The 12,970-nt window shown below is 35.4% G+C and overlaps 1 protein-coding gene across 6 annotated transcripts in view; it reads right to left on the reverse strand.

Moving 5' to 3' along the window:
• LOC120427401 (DNA-binding protein RFX2) overlaps positions 1 to 12,970 on the reverse strand; it is a 65,549-nt gene that overhangs the window by 38,126 nt on the left and 14,453 nt on the right. For 2 of the 6 annotated variants that reach the window (XM_039592257.2, XM_039592260.2), the window contains exons 2-4: positions 4,566 to 5,233; positions 4,289 to 4,505; positions 3,860 to 3,952 (exon numbers count right to left, since the gene is read on the reverse strand). In XM_039592257.2, the coding sequence (XP_039448191.1) occupies positions 3,860 to 3,952; positions 4,289 to 4,505; positions 4,566 to 4,991 (736 nt within the window). In that variant the 5' untranslated portion in view covers positions 4,992 to 5,233. Of the gene's footprint in view, positions 1 to 3,859; positions 3,953 to 4,288; positions 4,506 to 4,565; positions 5,234 to 12,482; positions 12,628 to 12,970 lie in introns of those variants that run through there. The other 4 variants (XM_039592262.2, XM_039592261.2, XM_052709475.1 and 1 more) reach the window with 4 other exon arrangements.

The raw sequence follows: 12,970 nt of genomic DNA on the forward strand, positions 1-12,970 counted from the left end.
GCCATCCCCCCACGCACGGTTAAAAAAAAAAAGCTGTCCGATCGGGACTAACATTAGAGTGGGGGAACCTTGACCGAAATAATTAGACCAGTATTTTTTTTACCATTACGGTGACCTACAAGCGTATTCCAAAAAAAATGTAAATTTCGTCAATTTTTGCAAAACTTTTATTTCTAGATTTTATCTCTCTTAGGCACAAATGAAAGATAATTGATTCGACTGTCTGAGAATAAAAATAAAGTTTTAAAAATCTAGCCGAATCATTGAAAAAGGCGTTTGAAAACTAAAAATGCGATTTTGGAGGCCTTGGGACCAAAAACCTATGTTAGAAAATATAAAATTTGGATTCTTTGAACAGTTTCTCGTGTAATATAATGTGGAGCTCCATTACCCCAGTAACATTTTTAAACTTACAGGTTTGATGATGGTTCTGAAAAAAAGTTGCGTCTTTTAATTACCAACATTTTAGTACCCAGTTTTTGTTCAAACATTTTTTGTAGAAAATTTGAAGGCGTTTGGAAATACCTAATAGCTTTATCTGTCATTCTATAGTGACAAAATGGTCTACTAATCCTGAAAAGTTCATTACAGCAGCCCTGATTTGAGTGCTGAAAAGTTCTACTTTGCAGAACTGGAAAATAATACTTTTCGACATAAAGTTTCTCTGAAAAGTCCGATACTTTTGCTTTTCGTATATATTTAACAAACTGGTAAATTAAAATTAAATATTGCCGAAAAATCATAACCTGACAAGTATAGAGATTTCCAAATAAAACAGTACCCTAGAAATGCGAAGTATTCAAGGGTTATCTCAGCGAGGATATCTTTTTTTGCCGCACGAATGAACGATGATCATTATAATTGGAAAAGTTTGACGCGAGATTTCGACCAAGAACAAGGGGTCGCAAACTGAGAACATCCCGACAGACAGGTAGACCAACCCAGCGAGAGAGTTGCAAGAATTTCTACGCATCAGCGGTTCTCAGTGGGAATGGGAACAATACCCGGAGAGAGGCATACCAGCTGCTGCTGGGATTGAACTGGCTGAAATTTGGCCCACTCACCTGAAGCAGCACGAACTTACACACCGGTTTTTCGATCAAAACTAGATATGACAGACGCGTGCACGTTTGGTCGTCCACGTGCCCCTAATGGAGACACGTGTGTGCGGGGACCTGTGATTCGCACTTTATTAAAAACAGTATCAAAAAGCAGATACCTTTGAACTGTGAAACTATTTTTCTATTATCTCCTCTTTCAAAAAGCGCATACCACATCGGGATAACTTGAAACATAAAATTTCCTTTTAACAGGTGACAATGCCCACTTTTTGTAGTCAAAACATCAAACGAACATTTGACGAAAAGATTCATAACCCAGCTTCCGGAAGGGGAAACGGCGCACATGTTGAGCGCCAATCCCTTATCAGATTTTCCCTCTATTGTGCGTTTAGATAACCTTCGCAGAGATGAAAATCTGGCAACAAAATTTGGAACGTGAAAATAAAGCCAACTGACAGTTTTCCCAACGTGGAACAGAAGGAAAACATTTTTTTTTGTGGTTGATTACGAGCTGATCGATGATGGATTGATAACCGAACGGGATGGACAATCTTGCATTGTCGAGTGCTTTTTGGGAATCCTTGGAAAATATTTTCTTTTGTATACAGGTTGTGGAACATCAAATGAAATCATATTTCCTATTGTGAGAACAAGGACGAATACTGACAATCATGTACAAGAGGACATCTTATTTAGCGTGTAATACGAAATTCACGCTTAAAATTTTTCCTAACTTGAAGCATTTTACAACGACAATGGAGCACTTCCATTCGAGTAGTTTTTGCTTTTTTCTACAATGTATTTCTTATGGAGCGAACTGTCAAAAACTGCTCGACTGTGGGTGCTCCATAGAGCTTTATGACGTTTCGCGTACGCACACTAGCGCACCATTTGATTTTGCTGGCCGGACAAAATTTAACCTCACTTTTTTTTCGTGTACGTACACGCAATACATACGCACGTAGAATGCTCTATTGCACAATGGAGCACCCGATTCGAGTGGTAGAAATGACAGTTCTCCCATAAGGAAAACATTGTAGAAAAAAGCAAAAACTGCTCGAATGGAAATGCTCCATTCGGGCTGAAAAAATCTTCTTTTTGGAAATAGTTGCATAAACTACTATTGTTTATGAGAAGTGCTGAATACGTTGTTTATGTACAAATTAGAGCGTCCAATTTCCGATATTTGTTCATATTTCACCCTCGTACGCTCTTGGTAGCTAACTTGCTTAAATAAATACTTTTAAACAAATCCTTATCGAACAACTCTTTTAAAAAAAATTAATTATATCAACTCAATTCTCATCCAATTTGGTAAACAAAAATGTTGAACAAATCTTAATTTTGATCTTGGCCGGAAGAGGTGAATATCTTATTTTCAAATTATATAACAAAATATTTCGTTAAAATAGGTTGTCGAAAATAAAATAGTTAATATTCATTCCATAATAGCGTAATTTTTGTTGCCCAACATATAAGAAAACAATATTTCTAATTGTGAATGCTTCACGGACTTAAGCGGGATTTGTCCAATTGGGTTCTAAAATGAAGCTTATATTGCTGAAAATTTACATATGGCTTTAGTACCCAATTCGGGCCGGTCTTAGGTCTCATGAGTCGCTTTTGAAAATGATTATGTTTGGCTAAGTTCTTAAAAGTTATTCAAAAAAAAAGACTCAACACAACAGCTCAGCTAAAAACAACTTTCGAGCAAAATTTCGAGCTGATCCTGTTTAGACTTTCGATGCTCTATCATTTTACACAATAATTTTTTTCACGGTTTTTTTTTCAAAATATTTTTTATTGCGTTAATTAATAGAGGGCAAAAAGCCAAAACTCGAACTCTTTGAATATTTTCTCAATTCCTTTCCTCTAACTATCCCCCATATATTAGCTATTTCCAAGGTTATGTTTTGTAACTTCCTTCCACTGCTCAATTTGTTCTCTCATGTACCAGTAAACTCTCACACAGTTTGAATTAGTCAGCTGTTGAAAGGTACCCCATATCTCAGCTTAAGTTAATTACTGCACTGATGTTTTGCCAAAACAAACCAATAAATGAAATGAAATAAAAAAAATAATCTTTGCTTAATAGTTCTATGAGCTGAATGTTCAATTCTGGAGTTTTTTTTTGAAAAGGTCCAATAAACCAAATTTTCAGTTTTTGCTTTTCGGGTGTTTTTTAATACCCCTGACCCAAGGCGGTTTCAAAAACACCTAAAAAGCAAAAACTGAAAATTTGGTTTATAGGACCTTTTCAAAAAAACTCCAGAATTTTAATTTTTCATTCCAAGCAGCGAAATTTGAAGTATTTTTCGATGTTGGCGAAATTAGTCGAAATCAAAACATTGACTTTTGACCTTTTTCGGAAATATTTGGAAACTACCTTTACAAAGCATTTTTGTGATAGGCTTTGTTGCATGCATTCAGGCATGTAATGAAATACAAACAGCAAGCTTTTTCAATTGCTTTCAGGAGGAAGGCATTAATCACCTAGGTTATGTTAAGAAGTTTTTTTTTATCAGCAAAAGAATCGGTTATGCTTTTTTTAAAGTTTGTTCTAAAGACAGAGTTGTTCCTGTTAACAAATAATCAATTCTCCAGAGATTTTCTTATCGTCAATATTGTCCAAAATATCCGAACAATCCCATCTAACAAAGTTTACGGTTAGTGTAAAGTGCAGCTTTATAATACCACTCGGTGCGATTGTTAGCCTCTGATAACGGGACGTTTCGTGGCAGGGACCAAAACTGTCCCTCCAGCCGAGTATCGTCCCAAAGGAGGAGCGCCACACTTACCGTCGACGGTCGTCATTGCCGCATACGAGGGAATTTCGTCGTCTTCGTTGTCGTCGTCATCCACACCGTTCGGATCGACGGCGGCGGCGGTGGCTGCATCGACGCGTAATGTGTTTATTGTCGGAAAACCAAGCCGAAGACGGCAATCATGGCGATGATGTTTCGATGGGTGTGTGTGTGTGTGTTTGTGTGTGCACGCGCACGTGGGTGGATTAATTATAATTAGGTAACAAACGGAAAGCAATTAAAGAAAACGAAATTAGTTAATGCGATGCATGAAATTAAACTCAAGAGTGCGTGTGAGAGGGAAGACGTTAAAAAAAATCTCCAACCAAAATAACAAGCAAATTAGTCGGTAATGATCCGGGACGCAAATTTTGAAGAATGTCAGTACCATAATTAGCTATTGAAGATTGTCGTGGTACTCACCGGTCACCGTGATGTACTGGGGGCCTCCATCGGTGGGACTCTGGGCTTGAACGACGGCGACCTGCGCCGTGACCTGCTGCTGACCGTTAACGGTCGTTCCTTCCCCATCGGCCGCAGCCAACTGGACGTCGATCTTGGAGTCGTCAGCCGAGTCAGAATCGTCGATGGGCAGAATGTCAATCACGGTTCCGTTTGGATGGATTACGATTTTCTTTTGCTGAAAGGTTGAAATATTCTAAAATTTTGTCCTGAGCCAAATAAGCCAAAGCCAAAATACCTGCTGAATTATCTGCTGCAGCGTCAGAGTTCCCGCTTGAGTGCCTAGAAGATTAGCAATGCTCAGATTATTGGCGATCAGACTGGTCGGGACTGGGGCCGGGTTGGCGGATGGTGTAGCCACGCTGACCGCGGACTGCAGGTTGGTCTTGATTGCACTGTTGCTGTCAGCAGCACCGGCGGACTTGATCGTACTTGTACCTATTCCGGCAGGGATCGTAATGGTGGCCGTTGGAGTTCCAACCGAGCTTGACGGAGAACCGCCGCAGTCCGGGTCGGACAGGGAACCGGGATCGATGGCCGTGATGGTTGTGGCCGCCACCGGTGACGAACTGGCCGAGGCTGGGACGGCAGACGTGGGTGTTGATGGCGCCGGAATTGGCGTCACAGTAATGAAACTGCGCTGAGTTGCCAAACGGGCGCTCATTTTTGGTGTGGTTATTTTAGAGTTAAAAATTGTTGCGAGCAAAATGTGGTGTAAAACTAGAGCTAATTCTACGATATCTTTTCAGTGAACCCTGTCTTAGTAGTACGAGTAGTAGTACGGATCGATTACTGTACGGTGATATGGTGAGTGCAAGCTTTATGATTATTTGGAATTTGATAAAAGATTAAAGATAAAACGTTGCCACTATTAAGGATTTCCGGAGATTATGGTTGGCGGACAATCTGAAAAAAAATACAGACAAAAAATCTCGTTAATACTTCCAGCAAATCTCTGCGATGGCGCGATGAACAGACAATCCCAACTTCAATGTCCTGCGGGAATTCAACCGAAAGGAAAGTGATATAAACAACAACTACAAACTGGGAAAAGCCCGCTGCAACTGCACTAATTAATTGCAAGTTAAGCTTCTCGTTCAGCTAGGAAAGCCGTCAGGGTGAAATGGTGATCCTAGAGCAGTGTTTCTCAACCGTTGAACCGGGAATTCCTCCCAAAGTGAAATTCAATGTCTTTAAACATGTTTGCAAATAAAAACATATCTGACACTTTCTTTAAAAGTATCGAATTGGGAAGGATTTATCAATACTGAAAGTTATATTTTTAAACTTCTAAACAAAAGCGATTGTGTCACGTTTCCCCGAATACCATTCCCCAGAATGTACCGTTCCACAGAAATATTTATCGTGGTGATAATTATTATTTCCAAAATTTTCATAATGTCCAAAATTTTCAAAATTTCAAAATAAAAAAAAATAAAAATTTTCAAATTTCAAAAATTACAAAATTTCTGAAATTTCCATTTTTCTCAGAAAACAAACAAAATATATAAATTTCATATTTTTTCTTAATTTCAACATTTTAATAATTTCTTTTCTCTTTAATTTTGATATTTAAATTTTTAAATTTTTAGATTTTTTTAAATTTTTAGATTTTTTTAAATTTTGATTTTTTTTTTGAGAATTTTAAAAATATTTTCAATTTATGACATTTTTGGTTTTTTGTTTGTTATTGTTGCTCAATAATTTCGAAAAAAAATAAATGTTAACCTCATTTAAATATAAAATTCACTTCTGTATAATTCCAGTTGACTAAAAATATTGCAAAAATGCATTAACGTTAACGAAAACATAAAAGAAAATTCATTCAAAAATATTTTTTCAAGCGACAATTTAAAATAATCCCTTTACACATGTTATGTCCGATTTCGTTTTGTTTACCTTCTTTGGCGCGTGAAATTGCAACCCTCTGATGAAGGACAGTCAGACATTGGTCTGATGTCGTTCGTACGGAATGTTTTATGCAGTGATTAGATGGTCCAACGTTCTGCTACTGTAGGCCATCATGATTTTGGAAGTGGCGCTATCTAGACGGATGGTGCACACCCTAGCTCTTTTCAACGTATTTTGGTTTGAATTTTTACACACGTTTTTCAATGCTGTTTGTTCAATGATATACATCTGTTCTCTGTGTGATAACTGCTTAGCAATTCTCTACGAAATCGGTCTTTTTTCTTCAATTTTAATTTTTGTATTTTTAAATCCAACTGAAACTTTTTTGGTCCTTTCGGTATGCCCAAAAAAGCCATTTTGCATCATTAGTTTGTCCATAAAATTTTCCATACAAATTTGGCAGCTGTCCATAAAAAAATGATGCATGAAAATTCAAAAATCTGTATCTTTTGAAGGAATTTTTTGATCAATTTGGTGTCTTCGGCAAAGTTGTAGGTATGAATACAGACTACACTGAAAAAAAATTATACACTGTAAAAAAAATTTGGTGATTTTTTAATTTAATGTTTTATCACTAAAACTTGATTTGCAAAAAAAAACACTATTTTTTTTTTATTTTTTGATATGTTTTAGAGGACATCAAATGCCAACTTTTCAGAAATTTCCAGGTTGTGCAAAAAATCTTTGACCAAGTTATGATTTTTTTTAATAAATACTGATTTTTTTTCAAAAAATCGAAATATTGGTCGCAAAAATTTTTCAGCTTCATTTTTTGATGTAAAATTAAATTTTCAATCAAAAAGTACTTTAGTGAAATTTTGATAAAGTGCACCGTTTTCAGGTCAAATCCATATTTAGGTGACTTTTTTGAAAAAAGTTGCAATTTTTCATTTTTTTTAAATTAGTGCACATGTTTGCAAACTTTAGAAAAAAATATTTTTGAAGAGCTGAGAAAATTCTCTATATTTTGCTTCTTGGGACTTTGTTGATACGACCTTTAGTTGCTGAGATATTGAAATGCAAAGGCTTAAAAACAGGAAAATTGATGTTTTTTAAGTCTCACCCAAACAACCCACCATTTTTCAATGTCGATATCTCAGCAAGTAATGGTCCGATTTTCAATGTTGACATATGAAACATTTGTGAAATTTTCTGATCTTTTCGAAAAAAATATTTTGAAAATTTTCAAATCAAGACTAACATTTGAAAAGGGCGAAACATTCAATATTACGCCCTTTTAAAATATTAGTCTTGGTTTCAAAAATTTGAAAATGTTGTTTTTGAAAAGATTGGAAAATTCACAAATGTTTCATATATTAACACTGGAACGCCCAACGCATGTCCAACTTACACGGACGCCCAAGCCTCCCAAAAAAGTTGGAACGGTAACTTCAACACGCCCGTTCTCGGGCATAACTCAACCAATCGGGATCGGGGGATTCTTGTTTCCAGTGATTTGTAAGAATGTCTAGATGATCTTAAAATTTTGCAGAACTTGATTTGAACAAATCTGTAATTTCTGCGACCGAAAACATCGTTCCAACTTTTTTAAAACGACTGCCTCCGCGGAATTTTCGGCGATTTTTTTTTACACGCGAAAAAAAAAGTTGGAACGATGTTTTTGATCGCAAAAATTACATATTTGATAACATTAATTTCTGCAAAGGTCTAGAATCATCTAGACATCCTAAAAAATCACTGGAAAAAAGAATCATCTTGATTGGTTGAGTTATGCCCGAGAACCATTGAGTTGAAGTTACCGTTCCAACTTTTTTGGAGCCTTGGGCGTTGGAATGTTAACATTGAAAATCGGACCATTACTTGCTGAGATATCGACAATTAAAAATGGTGGGCTGTTTGGGTGAGACTTAGAAAACATCAATTTTCCTGTTTTTAAGCCTTTGCATTTCAATATCTCAGCAACTAAAGGTCGTATCAACAAAGTCCGAAGAAGCAAAATATAGAGAATTTTCTCAGCTTTTCAAAAATATTTTTTTTTCCAAAAGTGGGCAAACATGTGCACTAATTTAAAAAACTGAAAAACTGCGACTATTTTGAAAAAAGTCACCTAAATATGGATTTAAGTTGAAAACGGTGCATTTTATCAAAATTTCACTAGAATACTTTTTGATTGCAAATTTAATTTTACATCGAAAAATGAAGTTGAAAAAATTTTGTAACCAATATTTCGATTTTTTTAAAAAATCAGTACTGATTCAAAAATTCATAACTCGGTCAAAGATTTTTTGCCCATTCTGAAAATTTTTGAAAAGTTGGCATTTGATGACCTCTAAAACATATCAAAAAATAAAAAAAAATTATAATAGTGTTTTTTTTTGCAAATCAAGTTTTAGTGACAAAAAGTTAAATTAAAAATCACCAATTTTTTTTTTAGTATGTATCATTTTTTTTTCAGTGTTGTCCATATCCATACCTACAACTTTGCCGAAGACACCAAATCGATCAAAAAATTCCTTCAAAAGATACAGATTTTTGAATTTTCACATATCATTTTTGTATGGACAGCTGCCAAATTTGTATGGAAAATTATATGGATAAACTAATGATGCAAAATGGCTTCTTTGGGCATACCGAAGGCACCAAAAAAGTTTCAGCCGGATTAAAAAATACAAAAATTAAAATTAAAGAAAAAAGACCGATTCCGTAGAGAACTGCTCCCATACAAAAAATATGGAGCGTGGACAATCGCCATACCCCCCCCCCCTAAAGTGTCCACGTGGTTTATGGATGGTCCCTTTATAAAAGTTTACCAAAAATACAATAGTATTATTTCATTCCATAAATTGAGTAAGGGCTCAAACCTCACTTGTTTGAAAAAAAGGGTGAAGATTGAAAACAATATGCAGTAAAACAGAATTTATTTTATAAAAATCAAGTATCAATAGTAAGAGAACGAGCGTATTTTGAAGAATAAAAATGAGAAGCTAGATGTATTAGATGTAAAATTAGAGAATTAGTTAATAAATAGAGATACAAAACAAGCTTAGATTATAGTAGGTAATGATAATTTATAGGACAAAAAAAATTCAACTTTTCAGCATTTATTTTGAAAAGTGTTGCTATTCGATTCTGTTATTTTTGGTACAGAAAAGTAGGCTATTTCGTCGTTCAAGAATGACAGGAAAAGTAAATAGTTTCACGACGGAATTGCAAAAAATATTTTTTAAACTTCTAAACAAAAGCGATTGTGTCACGTTCCCCCGAATACCATTCCCCAGAATGTACCGTTCCACAGAAACATTTATCGTGGTGATAATTATTATTTCCAAAATTTTCATAATGTCCAAAATTTACAAAATTTCAAAATAAAAAAAATCAAAATTCTCAAATTTCAAAAATTACAAAATTTCTGAAATTTCTGAAGTTTTTTTTTCAAAAAACTAAAAAAATATATAAATTTCATATTTTTTTTTTAATTTCAACATTTTAATAATTTCTTTTCTCTTTAATTTTAACTTTCAAATTTCAAATTTTTAGATTTTTATTTAAATTTTGAAATTTTTTGAGAATTTGAAAAATGTTTTTTAATTTATGACACTTTTGGTTTTTTTCGACCAACCATTGACAAATTACGATCGTAATATTTAGAACGAGCAATCTCGATTGTGATGCGAGAAATAAAGATTGAAATATTACGCCCAGAAGCAATAATCTAATTTGTGTCAGCAGTTATTACAAGACTAGAAAGTTTTCCCTTCAAGATGAATTTTACCTTTAAAAGGAAGGAGGAGAGTTTTCCCTTTTTTAAAAGGAAGGGAAAAAAATATAGCCTTATGATAACTGCTGTCACAAGTTTAATTTTCCCTAAAAATAAGGGAAAAATTCTTGACCACCTACACATTTTTTTTTTAATTTGTTATCACTAGTCAAGAGAGTCTATATATAGGCCGAATTCACATTTTCCGTTATTTTCTCAAGAATTGTTGTCAAAAAAAAGAGATGAAAATTTCTTGGCATGGATAAAATTACCTTGTCAAATTTTTATATTTTCTAAGAAATTCCAAAAAATAGAATCTTTGAAATTAATTTGCATCAATTTCCAATATTTTTTGGGAAAGAAACTTTTCTGGGAAATTGTACATTCTGAGGAACGTTTTTTTGGGAATGGTTTTCGGGGGATTGGTTTTCTGGGGAACGTGACACGATCAACAAAAGCGGTTAAAAACTAAAAAGGAAAAGGCTTGTAAATTATTTTTCGAACAAAAGCGAATCTTCAATTTGAAAATTTTGCTAAAATTAGAGTGATGAGTTATTTTAAAGAGATTATTTGTGCACACTTCTAAAAATTAACAGTTCTTTGAAAATAAGTTAAACTAAAAAATAGTAATATTTAGATCGCATTTTGGAAAGTAGATTTTATCAATGTTTTTTTACCATTCATCACGAGACCCTTCGATTTTTTGGAAATTAATCAAGAGGGGAATGGAACGATAAAGGTTGAGAACCACTGTCCTAGTGAATTATTACTATTGTCCTAAGTTCCATACATATGTAGAGAAAATAAAATGTATAGTTTTCTGTTCAGCAAAATAATTTTTATACAGTTCTCAAAAGCAGAAAAATTGCATTTCTTGTATACGAATCACACAAGTAAGCCAGATGAAAAATCGTTAGAATTTTGGAATTTGTTATGCATAACATAACATCACGTAAGAACAGGCATGACCGGATTTGCCAGATAGATCTGGGAATGCAAAAATTATTCGAGCGCCCGACAGAATGAAGAAATAGGATATTCGTCCCTATTTTGGGCGTACTAAGCAGAGCGCATTTTTGATTTTATGTATTCTCAAAGGCTGCTAAAGGCAGTCTAGCTTTTTTTTTAATGCTAATGCACGTACCTAATCACATTTTTGATCAAAATACTTTATATTACTAAAACATTTTTTGTTCCTTATTTTGGGACTACTGCTCCTACGATTTGATAAAAATCTGGATATGTATTCGTGAAGTTATATTGCTTATTGCGAGATAAAATCACGATTCTACTTCACTTCGACTGACAGCAGGTAATGGCCGCCAAACTACCGCAGTGTAAAAATCAGCAAGTTGAACTGAAATTCAGCTTTGATTTGCCTGTCAACCTGGTTTGTTTTGAATATTTTCCAAAAAGTCAGCTGAAAACTCAAGGCAACCTTTGACAACAGCCAAAAATGTGTTCTACGGCTGTCATGCGGCCATCCTTCTGCGGTCATATCAGCGCGCGTGAACTCTGATTATCGACGCCCGCGGTTATATCCAGAAGATGTATTCAATTTTCAAGTGATTTAATGTATTTATTTTTTTGAGCAACTAGCAATTTGTCAAGAAAAAAGTGAAGAGTAATATATTTATTGTCTTATATCTAATTGTGCACAATCCATACAAAAAAACGTGTACAATTGTCCACGATGGGTGGGGGAGGGGTTGAGATTTCCAAAAAAGTGTCCATGTGGATTATGGATGGTCCCTTATTTATATTTTTTAAATATTTCAAAATGTAAATTATTCCATTCAAGACAGCTGTAGCCGATTTTCTTTTACTTCTTCTTGGCTTTCTTTACAAACGCGATTGCTTTTATTAAAATCACTAGGCCACGTTGTTTAAAAAGTAAACAAATGATGAAACTGCACTGATTTAAATTGTCGTATTAGAAATAGCTAAAATAAAATTTATTTGCTTTTTTTATATTTTATGCTGTCATTCTGCTCATAATTGCACAACACCCGTGTTGAAACACTTAAATAAGATAAAAAGCAGAAAAAAAAATATTTCAAGTAAGGCTTTTAGAATTGCTCCGCAAATGTTAGTATCAACCACCCCAAAGATAGAAATAAAAAATATACATTTTAATTCCCGCAACCCGGTATGAATAGACCACGGGGAGATTTCACTCCGGACAGGACACACAATCAACCTAATGCTGGTGCTGCAGGGTTGCCAGTGACGACCATCAACCTAGCAGGAGGGGGTATAGAGAAAAAATGGCGTGGGTGGATAAACAACGCGCAATGGCCGCGAACCTTTATTTCATTTCTTGCCAAAGTGGTCTTTTTTATCGCACAGGACTCGAAATCACTTCATTACCGGGAATTACCCTAATGAATGCACAACACATGGACGCGGAAATCTTCTTTGCAATTTTTGCCGGACAAAGGCAGGCAGGAGCTTTGGATGCTTGAAATAGAACTCTGGGCTAAGTCTTTCTGGTATCTTCTGGGTAATTCCACACGTTCCACTTACTCGCTCCAAGCGCTTCTTTGAAATCTGCTACTTTGGCAGTGAGACCACCATGCTAATTACGCCAAATCTTCAAACACGATATCCTCCGGGGAGAGTGGTCTACACGTCTAGACGACAACGTTTCCAAATCTTCCAAACCAGTGACACTACCTAGCAAACAAAACTTAAGACACTGAACTTCCAGGATAAACTGAAGAACGCCGCCTGGAGCAAGAAGTGTTGCATCTCCATAGGGACGGCGATCGACTGACTCCAATACCGGGCGCTAGTTCTGAAGTTTCCGAATGTAGTAGACAGCTGTGGAAGGAGAGCTCGTCGTCAGTTATTGATCAAACAGTCTGGCGTCCACCCCGGTGGCAGGGACGAACACAACGACGACGGGAGGAAACCGCGGCAACCCCACGGGCCACGTCGCGCCAGTCCAAGCGTACACTGTTCTGGTCGAGTGCGTCCCCATCAGGCAGAGTCCTATAGTGCCATATGGATCC

Source organism: Culex pipiens, chromosome 1 (assembly GCF_016801865.2).
Source record: "Culex pipiens pallens isolate TS chromosome 1, TS_CPP_V2, whole genome shotgun sequence".
Classification (NCBI taxonomy): domain Eukaryota; kingdom Metazoa; phylum Arthropoda; class Insecta; order Diptera; family Culicidae; genus Culex; species Culex pipiens.